The 17,197-nt window shown below is 39.4% G+C and overlaps 1 protein-coding gene across 2 annotated transcripts; it reads right to left on the reverse strand.

The window, feature by feature from the left end:
* Window positions 1-2,592: 2,592 nt before the first annotated feature.
* hmgn1b (high mobility group nucleosome binding domain 1b) lies at window positions 2,593-6,012 on the reverse strand. Of its 2 annotated transcripts, none has more exons than XM_030438838.1 (6): window positions 5,783-6,012; window positions 4,274-4,294; window positions 4,047-4,076; window positions 3,919-3,957; window positions 3,705-3,812; window positions 2,593-3,614 (listed from the first exon to the last, which is right to left on the reverse strand). In XM_030438838.1, exons 1-6 carry the CDS (start codon window positions 5,798-5,800, stop codon window positions 3,567-3,569), a joined length of 264 nt encoding a protein of 87 aa, XP_030294698.1. In that variant the 5' UTR covers window positions 5,801-6,012; the 3' UTR covers window positions 2,593-3,566. The 2 variants fall into 2 exon arrangements, with proteins under 2 accessions (XP_030294698.1, XP_030294697.1); XM_030438837.1 differs by having other exon boundaries at window positions 3,919-3,972; window positions 5,783-5,991.
* Window positions 6,013-17,197: the final 11,185 nt, after the last annotated feature.

Consider the following 17,197-nt stretch of genomic DNA (forward strand, 5'->3'; position numbering starts at 1 on the left):
TTTGTTTTGGTTTGTTTTATCTTTTGGAATGAAAAAAGAAAAAAAAAAGCTGAAAGTGCCCATTTATCCATCCAAATTCCAAGATGGTTAAACCATCCTTAAACTTACCACGGGGAACTTTTAACTGGTTGTGTAACCGTCTCAGTTTAATACTGATGCCTCTGTATGACATGCATAAGAAACCATCAGAGAATAGATAATTTCTCACCAGTTATAGTTATCTTAATGCTTGTCACCAGGTTGGATGAGTCAAAATAATATTTAAACAGTTTTTTTGGGTGCTGAGGATGAATTGGTGATTGTCGCAGCCTGAGGAAGGAAGCTGCGCTGTAGTCTAGTGGTACGTACAGGCTTTGGTCCACAGTGACCGGGGAAAGATTTCATTCTCCTTTATTCAGGATGAAGCAATAGAAATACAGGAACTGCAGGAGAAAGGGAGTAAGTGTGGTCAAATGATTTGTCCAGAAGTGGGCCATGACATCAGAGAAGTGGGAGATTAAGGAGAGGGAAAGAGAGAAGATGTAGGCAACGGAAATGCTGAAGATTGAGATACAGGCGATAAAGATGGTGCAAGGAAAGACAAGGGGAACAGAAGGGGTTTGTAAAGGAGGCAAAAGATGAGAGAAAACGATGGAGCAGAAGGAAATGCAGAAGAGAGAAATCCTAGCCCTAGAAAAAAGAAATCGCTAGCAGAAAGAACAGAAGGAGGAGAGGCAGCCTGAGCCTCCAAATCATTATTATTATTATTATTATTGTTATTATTATTATGTCATACCAGTTACTGTTCCTGTAATCTGTTATTTGTAGGTACTGTTACCTATCCAGGGAAAATGCTCTCCCAAATCAAGTTATTAACTTGTTCTACATCTAACTCAACTCAAAGTTTAGCAGGTAGAGCAATAGCAGTAGATTTGTAGGGCTACATAACACTCTAACATTATGACGATTTTAAACCATCCCCCCTCTGCAGGAATATGTACTTCAGTCTCAAAAGCATTATGTAAAATGTCTCCTATGTAGCTGTTGATGATGGAGCTAATCTTACCTTTTTTATACACTAATGGATAGTTTAATCTAACGGTGCATCATAGTATATACCTTTATCATGTGTTGTGTATGAAAAAAAAAATCATATTCAAAGTTCTAACAGAAAGGGATGTCGTCAAGTAGAGAGTATAAAGTGGAAATGGGTAGCTAAATAAAAGGTTTACCTGTGCAGTCAGTCAGTATAAAGCTGAGATGGTTATAAATGTTCATTCTGAGACCTACATGTACATTCAGATACACTGTGGTGTTCACTACAATGCAGTCCCTTCAAAATAAAGCAAATAAAATGTGTGTCAAAGCAAATATCTGGAGACAGAAGCAACCAACCTATTTAAAAAAAAAAAAAAAAAAAAAAGGTTTATTGTTACAATTAGCTGCTGCTGATCATCAAGGTGCTGCGGCGGTCAGGTAAATGTTCTGCCCGCCTCCCAACTTCCACTGCGGCCAATCACAGCAGAGCCGGAGGTGAACGTCTTGCCGCTCCCAAATCGAAGGCTCGTGAAAGTTTTATGTTTGTTTACGGACAGATGCTGGTTCTCATTCTGTGCAAAGTGTCGTGAATCATCGCGATGTCGTGATGTGAGGGAAACACGGCAGCTGATGAAGCAGCGGTCCAACGAGAAGAAGCTGTCCATGGTGCTGAAGCTGTTCGATCAGCTGGTTAAAGCGTCATTATCAGGCCGTGTTGATGCCGAGAGGAACATTTGGATTCTGAAGGTTTGACAGGAGGTGTTTATTCAAAATCATGCGTTGACTTAGCTGTGGCTGTTCTCCCGCCAGAATTTGTATTAAGTGCTCAAAGCGACCCATATGAATGTTACATGAGTTAAAATCTTATATTTCCATATATTAATTGTACTCAAGTATCAAAATTACAAGTAAACGTACATTATACATATATTTACATGTATGTGATGAGTACTAGGGGTCGACCGATTATGATTTGAACTATTATTAGATCCAATAGTCAGCATTTTCGTGATTTTTGGAATCTTTATTTTTTTTCAGGTTGCTGATAAAATAGCCTGTAAACTGCAAAGTAACTAATATCTCAAGTTATCAAACAAATGTAGTAGTCAAAAATAAACAAGAAAATGGAAATATGTATAGTGCAAGTACCTCAAAATTGTACTTGAGTAATGTACTTGGTCACTGTCCATGGACTGCCAGACCAGACCATGGACTGAGCTGCATCTGCTGTCTTTTCCACCTGCTTAATATTTATTATAGCTGGACAATAAGTTGAAATGAAGTAAGTATACGAGATGTTTACACTCACACCCTCCAGTATATTATTTTAAGTCTCTTTTCAATAATGGCCTCATTTTTTTTTTCTGACTGAAGAATTACTTCAATTATTAATCAATTACCTGTCACTTGTACATAATATCACTATTTGCTAGTATTTTTCATGAAGCCTCATTAGCAAGGCTACTTTTACCCTTAATCATGTTTAATGCTTTGTCAGTCAGGCAGCAGGTCATGTTTCTACACTCTTCTGTCAGCAACCTTCATAATGAACCAAATTTTCAGGAAGAAACAGCGTAACAACTACCAACCAAGTTTTATTGGTTTGTTGAGAACAATCATTACACAGGTACATCTATAAACAAAAGAAAAGAAAAACTGCACAGTCTTGTACTTGATACAGATACCTAAAACTCACAGGAATATTGCTACTGCTGGTATGCATTTGACATCTCAAATAAATGTACAGTTTGTCTGTTGGCCTTTAAGAAGCCCGTCTCAACAGTTTGTTTTTTCATGGTTACACACCTCATTAGCTTGGCTAAGAAAACAAATTCCATTTTTACCATCCTTACAATGTACCATTACACACTGCGTATAGAAAGATTGAAAACCTTTTTCACAGCAGCTATACAAATTTATTGCAATGCTATCACAGAAACAGAGATACAACCAACACACGCGATGCACAGTTGTGATAGGGAGAGCTCCAGTACAAGGAATTTTAGCTTTATTGATCAGATTGGTTAAGAAAACTGCATGAGTACAAGAGTTAACATATAGGAACAAAGCTTACAAACATTCTAAAACACTGTTCGTCATTATAAACAATAAAACAATGAGTTGCCATGTGACTTTGTCCATTCCCACCCCAGCACAGATTACATACACTGTCCCTTATAAAGCATATGGAATGTAATCCACGCAGGCAAGCTCTTCCGGTTGTTGCCTCAGCTCCTGTGAACGTCGTGCTTGCGTGTTGACACAGTAACCTGCCCCACACCCTCCCCCTCTTTACATTTAAAACTGATATTGAAATCCACCGACAGTAACAACGATGACCGCATTTATTTCATGGCGATGCAAAATTGTGGGATGTGATGAAATTCCCGTCTCCAAATTGACTTTTTTCTTTCATTAAAAAAAAGTGTTCTCTACAATCAAACTACTAAAAAACCTGTATTTAGAAAATAGTTGATAAAAATATTCCCCTGAATTGTACAAGAAAAGAGGTACAGGGAGCACTGGTAAAAGACGTCATTGGAGAGATGTTATTCTGCTGCCTCGTCTTTTTCTTCAGCTGCGTCTGTAGCTGGTGCCTGGAACACAAATTTGAGGCTGTCAAACTTCCATCACCGCGAAGAAAGAACTTCATTTCGCTTGTTTATATATATAATTGTAGCTGTCACCTCTTCCTCAGCTTTGGCTTCGCCATTCTCAGCAGGGGCCTCTGGTGCTTTCTCCTCAGGCTTGGCCTTCTCCACCTCCTTGGCTTTCTTAGGCTTTGCAGGTGCCTTCTGCAAAAAACAAAACAAAACAAAAACAATATTAGCCACATTAGTCACTCTTTCAACATTTGAAAGTTTCGGAAATATGTCGAATCAGAAGTAAATAAGGCTCCACCTTTGGCTTGGGTTTGGCCTCTGCCTTAGTTGGAGGTTTCTGTGGAGACAAACCCTAAACGTCACTTTTAAGCATGCAGATAACAACACACATATCGTCTCAGACTTTCTGCTCTTGTGTGTACTTACATCTTTCAACCTGAGAGATCTCCTCTTGGGCTGCAGAGAGAGGAAACAGACAGGGTGATTACTTTTTTCAGCCGATGGCTCTTAGCGAAGGGCTGTTACTGACCCCTGGTGGGTGCCTGGGCTAACTGTTTTATTATTTTTGAATTAGACAAAAACACAGATTCTTCAAACAAAAAATAAAATAAAATAAAATAACATAAAAAATGTTTGCCAGGATTATTACTTACAATGTCACCTTGAGAGTCTGTCTGTAGGGGAACAAAATAAAGACAAATAAGGTTATGGAAAATGTCTGCATCTTATTGTGGGTATGATGGCTGAGGGGGAGTGCTGTATGGTCTTTAAGTATTACTTATGTAACTGAGAAGTAGGCGTTTCCCGACTAAATATTAGCCTATGGCTGCACACCCAGCTTCATACATGTTTTAGGTTAAACCAAGCACTCTGATTGGCTGAAATGATTCATACAATCATACACAATAGAGCTCATAATCTGAAGAAGAAAAAAAACATCGATGCATATTAACCTCATCAAAACTGAGTGAGAGGCACTCAGCAGTCTGCATGTTTACAGTCATGTCAATCAGGGTTATCGCATGTTGCCTAGCAACAAATCAAAAATGAATCCCACGTTTGTTGGCACGAGAATAATAAAACAAGGGGAAAAGTGTCCTTTGACATGCATGGAGTTTATCTGGTGTCATGTGATCGTGCTCTCCCACCTCCTGCAAGTGCTCTGCCTACTGTAAAACTCCGGTGGAGGAGGGGGCGGACTCCGCCTCCTCCCGACACATCCATTCATTGGTAATAAATGGGATTGCCTGTGTACGGAGAAAACCGAGCAGTGTAGTGAGTGTTCCCGCCATGAATTTGAAAATAGTCACTCCGAGATGCTCAGCGACTCTGTCGATCTGGTAGCAGAATCTACTAGAACCCCCAGCAACAAGAGCAGCGCTTCGCTGACGGAGGCTCGCCATTGCATAACCTACGACTGGCCTGAGCCGACAATACACAGAAGACACTCCGCTAACACGACTAATGCATTTCCACCGGGGGGAGATAACGACGGCCATGTCTTAATGAAAAACACACATGCACGCTCGGTTAATGATAAAGCGTCGTCATAAAATTCGCATTAAAAAGTGCTTTTGTCCCACATGGAAGCCAGAAACAAAACGTAGTGCCAGCACAGAAAATAACAACACAACAGTGCAGCCAAACTCCCACCGGACAACATGCTTTTACATTTGATACTTTGTCTATGTCGGCACCATTTTTCTCTCGGAGAAACTTTAGTATCCAGCGTGACGACCATAGGAAACAATCAATATGCCGCCAACTTTCTCTGCAGAAAAGGCAATCCATCGACAGAGAAAACGACCCCGCTTTGTCCCGCACCGCAAATACATGTATTTACAACTGTGCATGTCGCTACAGTGCGGTCAAAAAAAGCAGAAGATAATAACCCAGCACACGGAGAATGTTTGGCACAAAGATAATCTCTGCACGAGAGAGAGATAACACCAAGAATCAGCCACTTCACAAAATCATAACAGAGCCGACACACCAACTAACTCTCCGCTGCACGGACACACACTGTTACCATTCACTCGGAACAGAAAGCGGACATTTGTATCAACATTGTAACAACTCCTAACAAGCCCAATTTCACAAACTGCAGTTGGGGGTTATAAATGCTGTATTACTGAATGCATGAAAGATGTCGGTCTACTCACACTGCTCCTTTTAGGCATGGTTGGTTTGTGTGGGGTGTTTTGTTTTTTTGAAAAAAGAAAAAAAGAGCTAAATGATACTCAGTACAGGAGAAATACAGTGGTATATTCAAGATAAAGCTGTGCCAGTACAGTCTAACACGGCGCAGCGAGACGTTAATGTTCCATTGGAAGAAAAACTAGCTGAAACCGGATTGGATTCTCCCCCTCCCTCCCTATTAAAACCGTTATAGTTCCTGAGTGATTGACTGGGCTTTGTCCCGCCTCTGCCGCACGCCTATTGGGCGACACACTGGTCAGCAACACGATTTCAAATCTGGGCTTCTACGTGTGTGGATAAGTCACACGTCAGTCATCAAATATGGCGAGCTATTTGTCTGTATGTGCAGCCATCTGGTATAACAAGGCAAAAATGTCTTTAAATCTGCTTTCACCTCGCTCCGAACTGCTTTTACCCCACAGCAAAATGCTACACATAAACACATCCGAGCATTGTGTCTGATTTATGTGAAAAGCAGGCACATACTGCGCCGTAAACACGAGCGATAAAAAGAAAATGTGGCATGTGTATTGGTAAAAAGATTGAGAGAGGGGTGTGTGCTCCCCCGACCGAGTCTATTGTATTTTAGCTTGGGAAAATGGCGACAGGATAGTTGTGGGTACAGGTCGTAGCGTGTGTGTGTGTGTGTGCCCCTGTGCGACCCCCCTCGCGGTGTTGTCACCGTCCACTTGCTACATTGTGTCCAAACAGGTCTCCACGGCGGAGGCGCTCCAGCTTTGTGCCGAAAGTCATTTCAGACATTTGAACACGGAGACATTCATCCTTTTCCCCTGAGTGAAGGATGCAGACATTGCCCTGACTGTCGTCTCCCCCCGCTGTCCTGATCAAAGTAAAACAATGAGTGTTGTGTGAATAATTCATGTCTACTGCCGTAGAAAGGAGACGATAATTCACAATCTTTTAATTTGAATATACTGTTTTATAATAGAAAAATAAAAAGTGAGGCACTTATGTGAATTTCATATCTTTCTATGAGGACTGCAGGGGGTGTAGCTCACAAAAGTAGCCTACCTGTATTTTGAAGAAGATATTTACTCACTTAGCACATCATTTTGTTAATATTTTTTTCCCCCAAATTTCATTTTGCAAAATTAATTTGCCTTAGGACTCTTTTTTCTTTTAAATATTACTCAGCCATTTTGGAGTGTATTTTTAGCATGCTAGATGAGCATGCACCATAGACAGTAGCTTATATCCAATCTGGGTAGTGTCATTATTAAAGCATCAGACATTTTGGGTGTGATTACTATAATAATGCTTGATTTCAACCTGCAAAATTGTCATAGGTAAAACCTTTATTCTGTCCTTCTCCATCCTGTTTCAGCAGAAAATACAATCGCATAAAAGAGGCAACATGATCTAAAAAATTTGCTTCACAAAGTTTATCAGAGCAGAATTAATTTTCTACAGCTCTGACACCACAAATCTTTCTGAATTCAAACTTGCTAGGTATCCTGCAGACTGGATGAGGTGATACTAAAAACAACTTAAGGTGGCTCCAATATTTGATTGTGTTGTACTAGAGGATGTTATTCTTTGTTACCATTAGAAGGAAATATTTTTTTTTTCAAAGGTACTCACCTTGTGTAAGACACAATCACTGTAGTGTGATAAGACATTTTTTTATTTTCAGTTTGGCATAAACATCATGTTTTACAACTGCTTTTGCCTGTAAACACTGTTACCGCCAAATGGTCAACGCCGTCACGTGATTGGTTATAGGTCAAATATTTTCATGGTATTCCATTCGGTGATACATCCCTCTTATCTTCAGGCCTACTTCTTGTTTTAGGGTTTTTATGAACTGCTCTGCTGCCTCCCTGACACGGCAATTCACAGTGAACTGGCATTTCCCGCAAGGGCAACACTCGACAGCAGTTTGACAACACACTTGTTTCTTACATCTGAAGGAGGAAAATCATTCCTTTGAGGACAACAATTTAAACATCTTGGCCATAGAAGACAGATGGTTGAAAGAGGCATAAAAGAATCCATGTATGTCAAACTGGAACAGCCGTTTTTGAACAGAGGAGGTGGTCTAAGACATTACTTATCACCCAACTAAAATGCTGTACTGAGATCCCTCCCCAGACAGCTTAACAACCACTCATACCTGGGCTCACCTAGCCATAGCAACCCACACAAAGGCCTGTTGGGTCACTGATCCACAAATGGCCATAATGAATCTGAAACTCAGAGCTCACGTGTGTCCTTAATGACTGTATGGACACTCCCACACAGAGTTTAAAAGCCTGCAACTCCCCTCCAGTTAGTTAGAACTGAAGAAGTCTCTTGGATGAGAGGTGAAGTGTCTTCAAGAAACCGAAACAAGTCAAGTTTCCTACGATACAAGGCTTAGAATTACTGTGACCTGGATGACTGAGAACCTTCATTAACACACCAAATTGAAGTTTGTTTGGAGCATCCCCCCAACCCAGGTTGCAACTGTCACATTTTTCTGCTAACAAATCCTTGAATACAAGCAGGTCACACCTCAGGTATTAGGCTTGTGTTGCAGGCCATGAAGGCATCCAAACACAAAGTTTTATCCAACACAGGAGAGAAATCTGTACATTTACAATGCTCTCATGGCAGCTTGTATGTTTGTGCATTCAAAGTATTTTTGCTGTATTTTTGCTTTGGAAAATTTTCCTGAGATGGCCAATGAAGTTAATGTTAAGTTCTGCTGAACAATACTTTATCATTTTGCTACAGCAGGTACAACTCTTTGATTAATTCCCTTTCAGAGCCACACACCCATTATCTGAGGCCCTAATTCCATTTAATGAGATATTTAATTATATTGAACCCTGAGGCAAAGTACAAAGAATGGAAAGCAGTCACACGTCTTAACTTTAATGTTTACACGCAGAAGACTAGGTTAAGTATCTCTTTGGAAAGAGCAGCAACAGGAGCAGAAGTATATATTCATATACTTCAGAAGTATATATTCATATTCTTCTGTTTCTGTTGCTGCCCGTATAGAAATATCTCATAAGTGAACCTAAAATCTTATAAAGGTGAGGAGAAGATAAGAAGAAGAGGATGAAATAGTGAAAAAGACAAAGTGTAATGAGAAAATCCATTGATCTTTGCAAAATTTGCACCTGAATCAAGCAGCCCATCCCCTATTTGACACCCTGTAGATTAACTCACTTTGCCCAAAAGGTTTCTTACTGCGCCCTGGGAATGAAGAGGTGTAAACAATTTGTCACATACTGATGTTTGCCAGCATTATTATGGTAATGACATCAGGAGGTTACACCCTACTGGCCCAGCCAACAAAAGAGTAGCGTCAGGTACCTGTACCTGTTGTTGCCACTCAAAACAACCACTTCTATTTAACAGTTTGCAACAGAGTAGATAGTGTCAGCCAACACCAACCAGTTCTCCTGGGTGTCTCCTCTATTTGTTTTGATGAATTAATTCAGGCAAGTATAGATAAACACAGCATTTCTACTGTATCTTACCTTTATTTAGAGCGTCAGGGTTTACAGAGCCCTGCATGCTGTTCACATTTCATATTATTCTTGGAATGAATCCTGGATTAACTGTTTAAAGGCAAGAGCCTTCCTTTATGGCACAGATGTGCTAAATAGTAATTGGTTGATATAGATATGTGGCACAGAAATAACCGGCAGGCCCAAGAATAATGTACATTGTCTGGTAAGAATGAAGAGCCTCGTAGGATCGGTTAATGACAATGCACTGTAATAAACAGTTTTATTGAAAAGACAGGTCGTCATATTTCTTGCAAAACTACCACAGACATTGGAACTTTTTAAACATTGTGTGTTGGTCCACTTCACTTGGCAACACACTCAACTCAACCTTAAACACATACAATTGCTACATGCATTTTAGTCTTATTTACTTACTTACTAACTTACTTACTGACTTATTGTTTAAGAAAAATGCCAATATGCCGCTTTAGATTCCTGCTTCTGTGCTCAACTCATGAGCAGAGAAGGAAAATTGTATACAAGGTGTGCACTACCTTTTATAACTAAATCTTGATGGTGGACCACAGACCAGAAGCAAGAACCTATTGTATTGTATTGTATTGTATTGTATTGTATTACATTGTAGTAAAATGGTACTATATGAAAGCCCTAAGAGGCGGGTGAGAATAAAAAAATTCTGTTGATTAATTTTCTGAGTGTAATCTTATTATTTTCTCTCCTATGTTTATTGCTTGCAAGTTTCTTAAACCATTTTTCTTTTGCCTCTACCATAGTCCCCAGCAGTATAAGCAGTATTATGACAGTATAGACAGAAACATATAACTTTGACCTGCAGGCCCCACTTTGGGTAGACCTGACTGATACACTATACATACAGCACTGGAATGTTGGCTAACTGAGAGCATTTAATCAATAACCATACAAAGTAACTCTACTGTATTCACTTTATACTTCCACTCCACCATCTTATAGTGAGAGAAATACTGTACTCTTTAATATTCTGTATTTATTTCAAAATATATACTTGCCAGAAGCGGTGGACAGCTGTATCAGTCGGCCAGTGTTTTTGACTGACATTGGCCTATCACAGATATGTTGTATCAGCATATACAGTATGTGGTCCATTATGAGCCGATATGAAAACATGTTATTTCACAGGACATCGTGCAGCAAAGGATGCTTGGGGTCATTAATAATTATTACATTTCCAGCAAGAGCCATTATAACCATTATAACAGGCAATTTTCAAAAATATCCAGTATCGGTTGGCCTCTACTTGTTTACTACTTTACAGAGAAAGACTTTAGATACAGCTATGATCAGCTAAAATAAAATGCATTGTCATAGATGTACATACCCCAAAATGTATAAAGTCATTAAAATTAGTTTAAATGCGATTGATTAAATCCACTTGAATCAACCATTTTAATCAATGGCAACATAAATGCATATAAAGACATCAATAATGGTGATACAATAATGTAATATACATCATAATATAACACTATGGAAGTGATAATTCTGCAGAATGAGTATTTTTAATTTTACTCATACATAAAAACAGTGCTTTTACAAAAGTGGTGAATTCATGATGCAGGATGAATGCAGGACTTGTACTGGAGTATTATTACATTGTTATATTTCTTTATTTTCACTAGTAATGTACAATGAGATATCATCTATTGCTCTTTAAAAGCCAATTTCTAATATATGGTACAAAAAAGTTTCAATTGTGTGTGACACAGAAAGAAAAAAAAAAACAATAGAGAAATGTCTGGATTTGAAGTACAAGTGCAACCTATTGATCTACTTTGTCTTAAAAAAAACAACATGGAGACTGTTTTACAACTTAATGTGTTTGTCTTTATGGCGGGCAGAATTAAAAATGAGGGAAGAGGCTGCAGCAAGGTTGATTTAAATGAGCTAAAATGTCAATAGAATTTGATCCTGAAACAGTAACTTGCAGGACTGTTTAGCAGATGGCTCTTACTGGCTTTGCAAGGTGTAAAAAATCAGCACGTTGTAAAAGAATGTCCTCCTGCAGCTATCTGCGGGACTCCCTCTCTCAAGATACTGTACATACATGACAGAGGGAGGGCCAAAAAAACGAAGGAAGGGCTAAGGGAGGGGGACAGTCGTTAGGTAGATCTCAGATAACAATGCTGTTGTTGTGCTGAGCATGGAGGAGCCCTTCCACCACAGCTGCTGCCTGTTGCTGTCCTTTCCCTCCTTTTTTTACTTGCTCTCGTTTTCCCTCCGAAGGACGCTGGGGAGAGAGAAGAACTGCTGCAAAAACTGCTCATTCTTTAATAGAATTATGGTTTTGTTTTATATCACAGGAAAGAGGTTAGAATGTATTGGCACAAATAATCGATACATTTGGCCCGTTGAAAGAATGAATGGAGCGGTGAGGTGCCTCAGAGGTAACTGGAACAGAGATATTGGCATAATCCCCAGGGAAGGGAGACAGGATGAAGGTAAAGGTGACCTCATCTAAAGCCTCTTTGACGGAGGGCATCATCTTCATTTATCTTCTTCACTCCGTCTATCTCTCACAGGCACGCACTCACATACACACACGCCACTTGTCCAGTAGCTGCTGGTTGAGTCATGTAGACCAGTAACAGGTGAGACTGGACAGCTGCTTTTGTGCATAACCACACTCTCTTCACTGGGAAAGACGCTGCAGTGGTGTAGAGTGCACTGTGGGCAGGTAGACGGGAATGGCTGTGAATGGATCAGATGGATGTAAGGAAAGTCTGAGTGTCGCCCCCCCCCCCTCACACACACTAAGTGGATTTCTCCCGTGCAGCGATTGCAGCCTTCCCATATGGAGCGGCGGCTAAAGCCAGATTACGCCAATGTGTGTGTGTGTGTGAGCGTGTGTGTGAGAGGGGCTCCAGCACGACCACGGTTCACAGCATGGGACACTATAGCTCAGCTCCGTGCAGCAACTGTGTCAGTGATCAGTTGAACAGTCGTAACCTCTCTGACATGTTCAAGAAAAAACGGTTTCAAAGGAACAGTTATAAACGAGAAATTAAATACAGCATCAACCACATTGTCTGAGGAGCAATTCTTTCTAAAAATAAGACCTTGTATTTGTTTGTCCACTCAGCAGTGAAAGGAATGTGTTGCAGCCCGAGGAGGGGAGTGCCCATGACCTGCCTTTAACACAGTCAATTACATGTGAGAGAGGACAGAGGCTCGCCCCAGTGGCAACATGGCCTAATAAGCTCAGTAACAATAAACCTTAGTCGGCTTGTAGCATTGATTAGTCAACAGCTGACACAACAAAAACAAATCCCATAATAGCAATTAATGCATGCTCCTAAGGCGGGCCCCTTTTTGTTACGACTCGCATTGCATTGCAGGGTCATATCTTATTCTTTCAGATAAGGGGGCAATTGAATGGAACTAATGTGTTGTTTCAAACGATGAGATGAAACAAGAGGATGGTTAGATGCCTGAGAAGATGAGCACGTGTAATGAGTTATGACTGATGATCTCTGACACGGTGACTCTGGTGGCAGAAGAGGCCCTCCCAATAACTTCCAATCGCAGGCCATATGCAGGGGATCAGAGGGACTGCTGCAGCCGACCCTCCCCCACTATCTACTTCCTGTTTTTCATGGTTGTCTGCTCGCTTCTGCCTATACAATACCAGCTGTGTCTGGAGACATTCCAGCTCCTACTATACGGCTGCCCTCATAAAACCATGACTGTTGGTGGGGAGACAGATCGCATTGCATCTCCTCCGCCGCATCATATGAGATGTGCTAATCAGGAGGCACATCACTAAAGGCCTTTTGAAAGCTTTAGATTTCAATTAGTTCTAAAGACTCAGTGGGGTTTTTGTCAAACCAGGCCGTATACAGTACATCATTTTAAATTTTTTTTGTCACACTGGGAAACTAGTCGCATAAAAAATGCATGAAATAAAATTTGTTTTTAGCAATGTAACAGTGTACAATAGAGCAGACCTATGGGCCCAGTGTGGCCCTTAAATACACTCACTCCGGCCCTTTGATCATTTTGTTTGTAGGCTAATTACCCCACTCATTAGCAGATTTTTTTATTTATTTAACCCAGGCTGTTTAAGCAGAGAATCATTTTACGAGAGAATTTACGAGAATCAAGCAACCTACAACCTACTATATATATATATATATATATATATATATACAAATATACATGATTTACGCTACTAATGATGTAAATATACAAACTCAGAAATATGTATTTATGTATATGTATATTTATGTATATGTATATATATGTAAGGTAAGTGAATAAACAAGCTGTTCTCAGAGGAAATTACGCTCCCAGAGCACTGTTCTAAGCTAGAACAATATAAACAAAGTAAAACGGTATGCAACTGTGCCAGTTTGTTTATTCTGTCAATTCACTCATGAAAATCATGATAGTTTGTTTATTTAGTTTGTTCAAGCAAAACAACAAGTCAGTGAAGATAAACGTTTCTTCCCCAAATCTACGTACTGCACCTTTAATGCTTCTTTGTAACGTCAGCTTTTACCTCTGATACTAGATTCATTTTTTGTCGGTACTTGAAGTGTGAAATTTTGAATTCAGGACATGTTAATAGGCGTGGAATCATTATAACACAGTACTTTTCCAGCATAGCATACATTACATGTTTACATTTTATCTAATTCATCTACATGCACGTCATTATTTTCATATGAAGACACTCATTCATCTTTTTACTGTGCATGTAATTCATTATTATACTTATGTTACTTATTTACTTTTTATTCAGCCTTTATTCAACCAGGTTAGTCTCATTAAGATCACATATGTCTTCTTCAAGGGAGACCTGACACAATGGCAGCAACGCAATGATTCAGAAATTTTTTTTTTGAAGAAAACTTTGGCACCATACAACCATTGAGTTTCACAAAACCATCACATTGTAGACTTGTTAGCATTCCTAAACAAACAAATGCAATACAATGAAAATGTAAATTGTAAGGTGATAAAAAATTTGATTTTTGTGCTGCATTTTGTATAAGTAAGTCATGATCATACAGGGCCCTCTAGTGGTCAAGTAGCAAAAATTGCCCAATCAGTAGCAGCTTCGTATGAGAAGGTTTTATGCAGCTCAACTTGCAAACTGTGTCAGACCTACAGCTATATTCTTTAAATAGGCCAGCAGCTTGAGTTACACACTCCAGATGACCTTGGGTGGAGCCAACCCACTGACACTCATCAAAATTTATCGCAGGTCCACAGGCCACTCCCCAGTAGGAGTGTGAACCCTTGTCACACATAAACCTTCATTCATTAACCTGCTGCAGGGCCAGAGGACGACCTGGAGACCTGCAATTCCAGTTGATCGGCAATGACGTCGAAGTGAAAAGGGGAATAAACAGCCTGCAGAGAAAAGACGGTTATATTTTTCTTTTTTCGGCCCCCCCTTTTCCACCAGCTAAAATTATTTACCATATATATATATATATATATATATGTATGTATATATATATATATATATATATATATATATATATATATATATATATATATATACATACATATATATATATATATATATATATATATATATACATAATACAAATAATCAAAAGTATTTTTAAATAAAGGAAATTTTTTCTTTCACAAAACGTTCTCCAGTTTGGTAGAAAATTCTGTATTTCCTGGGGAGCAGCAAAACATCACATGTAATGGGATTTTAACTATGGGATAACTGAAAATGTGAATAAACACATAATAATCTACAATACATGGGAAACCAAGAGGCATGGAGAAACAAAAGTTTATTGTTGTAGTTCTACTCCTAAATGTTACCCTCTTCTCTCTTTTCTCTTCAAAGGGAGGTCAAAGGTCAGGTCGCTGACAGGATTCCCTTCAGCAAAGACTCTTGCTGCCTTCCGACTAATTATAGTGATTATTCCTTTGACACTATAAATACGCCTGATTTGAGGCTGCTTTCCCGGGAGCTTATCCACTTTTTCTCCTGTGTGTAGAAGCTTAAGTCAGTGTCAAATCACCTCCATGAACACGACTGAAGTGTCTTCATTGTTGTTAAATACAACAGCATAACAAATAAACACCCTGCAAATTCATTTTCCTCGAGCGTGAGCAGTGAAAATGTTGCAGGTGTCAGATTTTAAAGAGCTCTTTAAAGAACAGTGCGGAGTAGAGGTCAGTTTACTTGTGGGTGGTGATTTTTTTTTCTATCCTTTTGGGTCAGCTGGAGGATTACGTTCTCCTCTAAAGGTTGAGTGAATCCTCTGAAAATCATTCATTAACGGCCGAAACAAGGATGTTATTGAGAGTTCCTTAAACATAGTAACTGTGTGATGTTAATATATATTATTCAATTATAATCAGGCTTACATCCATATTCGAGCAGAATTCTGATATTGTAGGTAAAGCTGGAGCTGATTTTAACTATATTGCTCGGTGTTTCAACAGTCAGAATGCATCATATCTTATTCATCGATCCTATGTTTTATGTGGAAAATTATCAATTTGCAAAGTAGCTAGTAAGTAGTAGCTAAAGTAGCCAGCTATAGCCGTGTAATAAATGTGGTGAAGTAAAAGGCCTGAAATTTGGGGTGATAAAATAGCATTACATGAAAATATTAAATACTTTAGAATTGTTCTCAAGTGTAGTATTCATGTAGTAAATAAATCTAATAAACTACAGCTGTCCGAATTCTTTTCTTTCGGAAAAGATCATGTTTGGGCTTAACATACCATTTTATGTTGTCACCATCACAGCCGGAGACTTTTATTCAAAAATATCTGTTTTTGTCATCACAAACAAGACTGAAAATTGTCCTGAGGTCTCCTTAAAAATATCCAGTGATGTCACGGCTGCAAATGTTTAAATGTAGTCGTCTCAAACCTCGATCACTGGCAGCCTTCACTGCTGCTCCAACCCCACCACCATCCCCTCCCCCTTCCAATATGAAAGTCAGGTAATAAACATGTAATGGGTGGATATGGCACATTTGATCAAGATGTCAGTATGGTGCGCAGGCTATGACGGGTACAAATGTGCCGGCCCCAGGTGAAAACAGTCAACATTATGAACCCACCAAGTTACTTACACACAGCGGAGAAGAAAATCTAGAGCATAGTCAAGTTGGATCCCTTCAGCAGCCCGTAACTCACAGCTCACATGCACCAACATGCATATGCTAGCAAAACAAAGACCAGAGGAGTTCAGATTACATCCTATGCACAGTTCTCTGCTCAGGATGTTTGACTCCACTATATCTTTACACAGCAAGCAGTTGTTTGTTGCTATAGTTATGTTTGAAATGTAATATTCAGAACCTTTTACACTGAAACACTATGTGGCACCAGCTGAAATAAAGTTAAATTGTGATTGACAGAGATGACGTCACCTTTTCCTAACCGGGCTTCATTAACTTCAAACCAGTGAGATAAGCACATGAAACGATCCAAACTGTTGACTTTGATGCAAATGATCATGTTCACGTAGGACTCCGACGCTCACAGGAAGACGCTGGTTGAGAAAATATGTGTTCAGGCCAGTTAAGTGTGTTGATAGGATCTTTTTCTGCCTTTTTTCAGATGTCTTTTTGTCCTTTATTTCACTTTTTTTTTAAAAAAAGTTTAGTTTTTCTTCTTGTTCACTTTCTCCCTCAACAGCAAAAAACTGGACTGTCTGTCTGATCAGAAAACATGGCAATTAAAAACAACATAGATAAGAGTACGTCATCAGGAACATCAGGCAATAGAAACTGACTGACAACACAACATAGAATCATCTTGATAAGACACAACTACCTCATCCAGCCTACCTCAGACGTCAGCCTCACGCCCACAGCCAAGCGGCTACCTGGGACGTTATTACCGACTGACTGTACACTGAGGTGA

This window comes from Sparus aurata, chromosome 13 (assembly GCF_900880675.1).
Source record: "Sparus aurata chromosome 13, fSpaAur1.1, whole genome shotgun sequence".
Classification (NCBI taxonomy): Eukaryota; Metazoa; Chordata; class Actinopteri; order Spariformes; family Sparidae; genus Sparus; species Sparus aurata.

Bases quoted from the DNA above. Each gene is read 5' to 3' on its own strand.
- hmgn1b (XM_030438837.1), bottom strand. The intron at 3,813-3,918 runs GTGGAGCCTTAT...TGTTTTTTGCAG, and splicing joins AGGCCAAACCCAAGCCAAAG to AAGGCACCTGCAAAGCCTAA. The intron at 3,615-3,704 runs GTGACAGCTACA...TTTGTGTTCCAG, and splicing joins AAGCCAAAGCTGAGGAAGAG to GCACCAGCTACAGACGCAGC.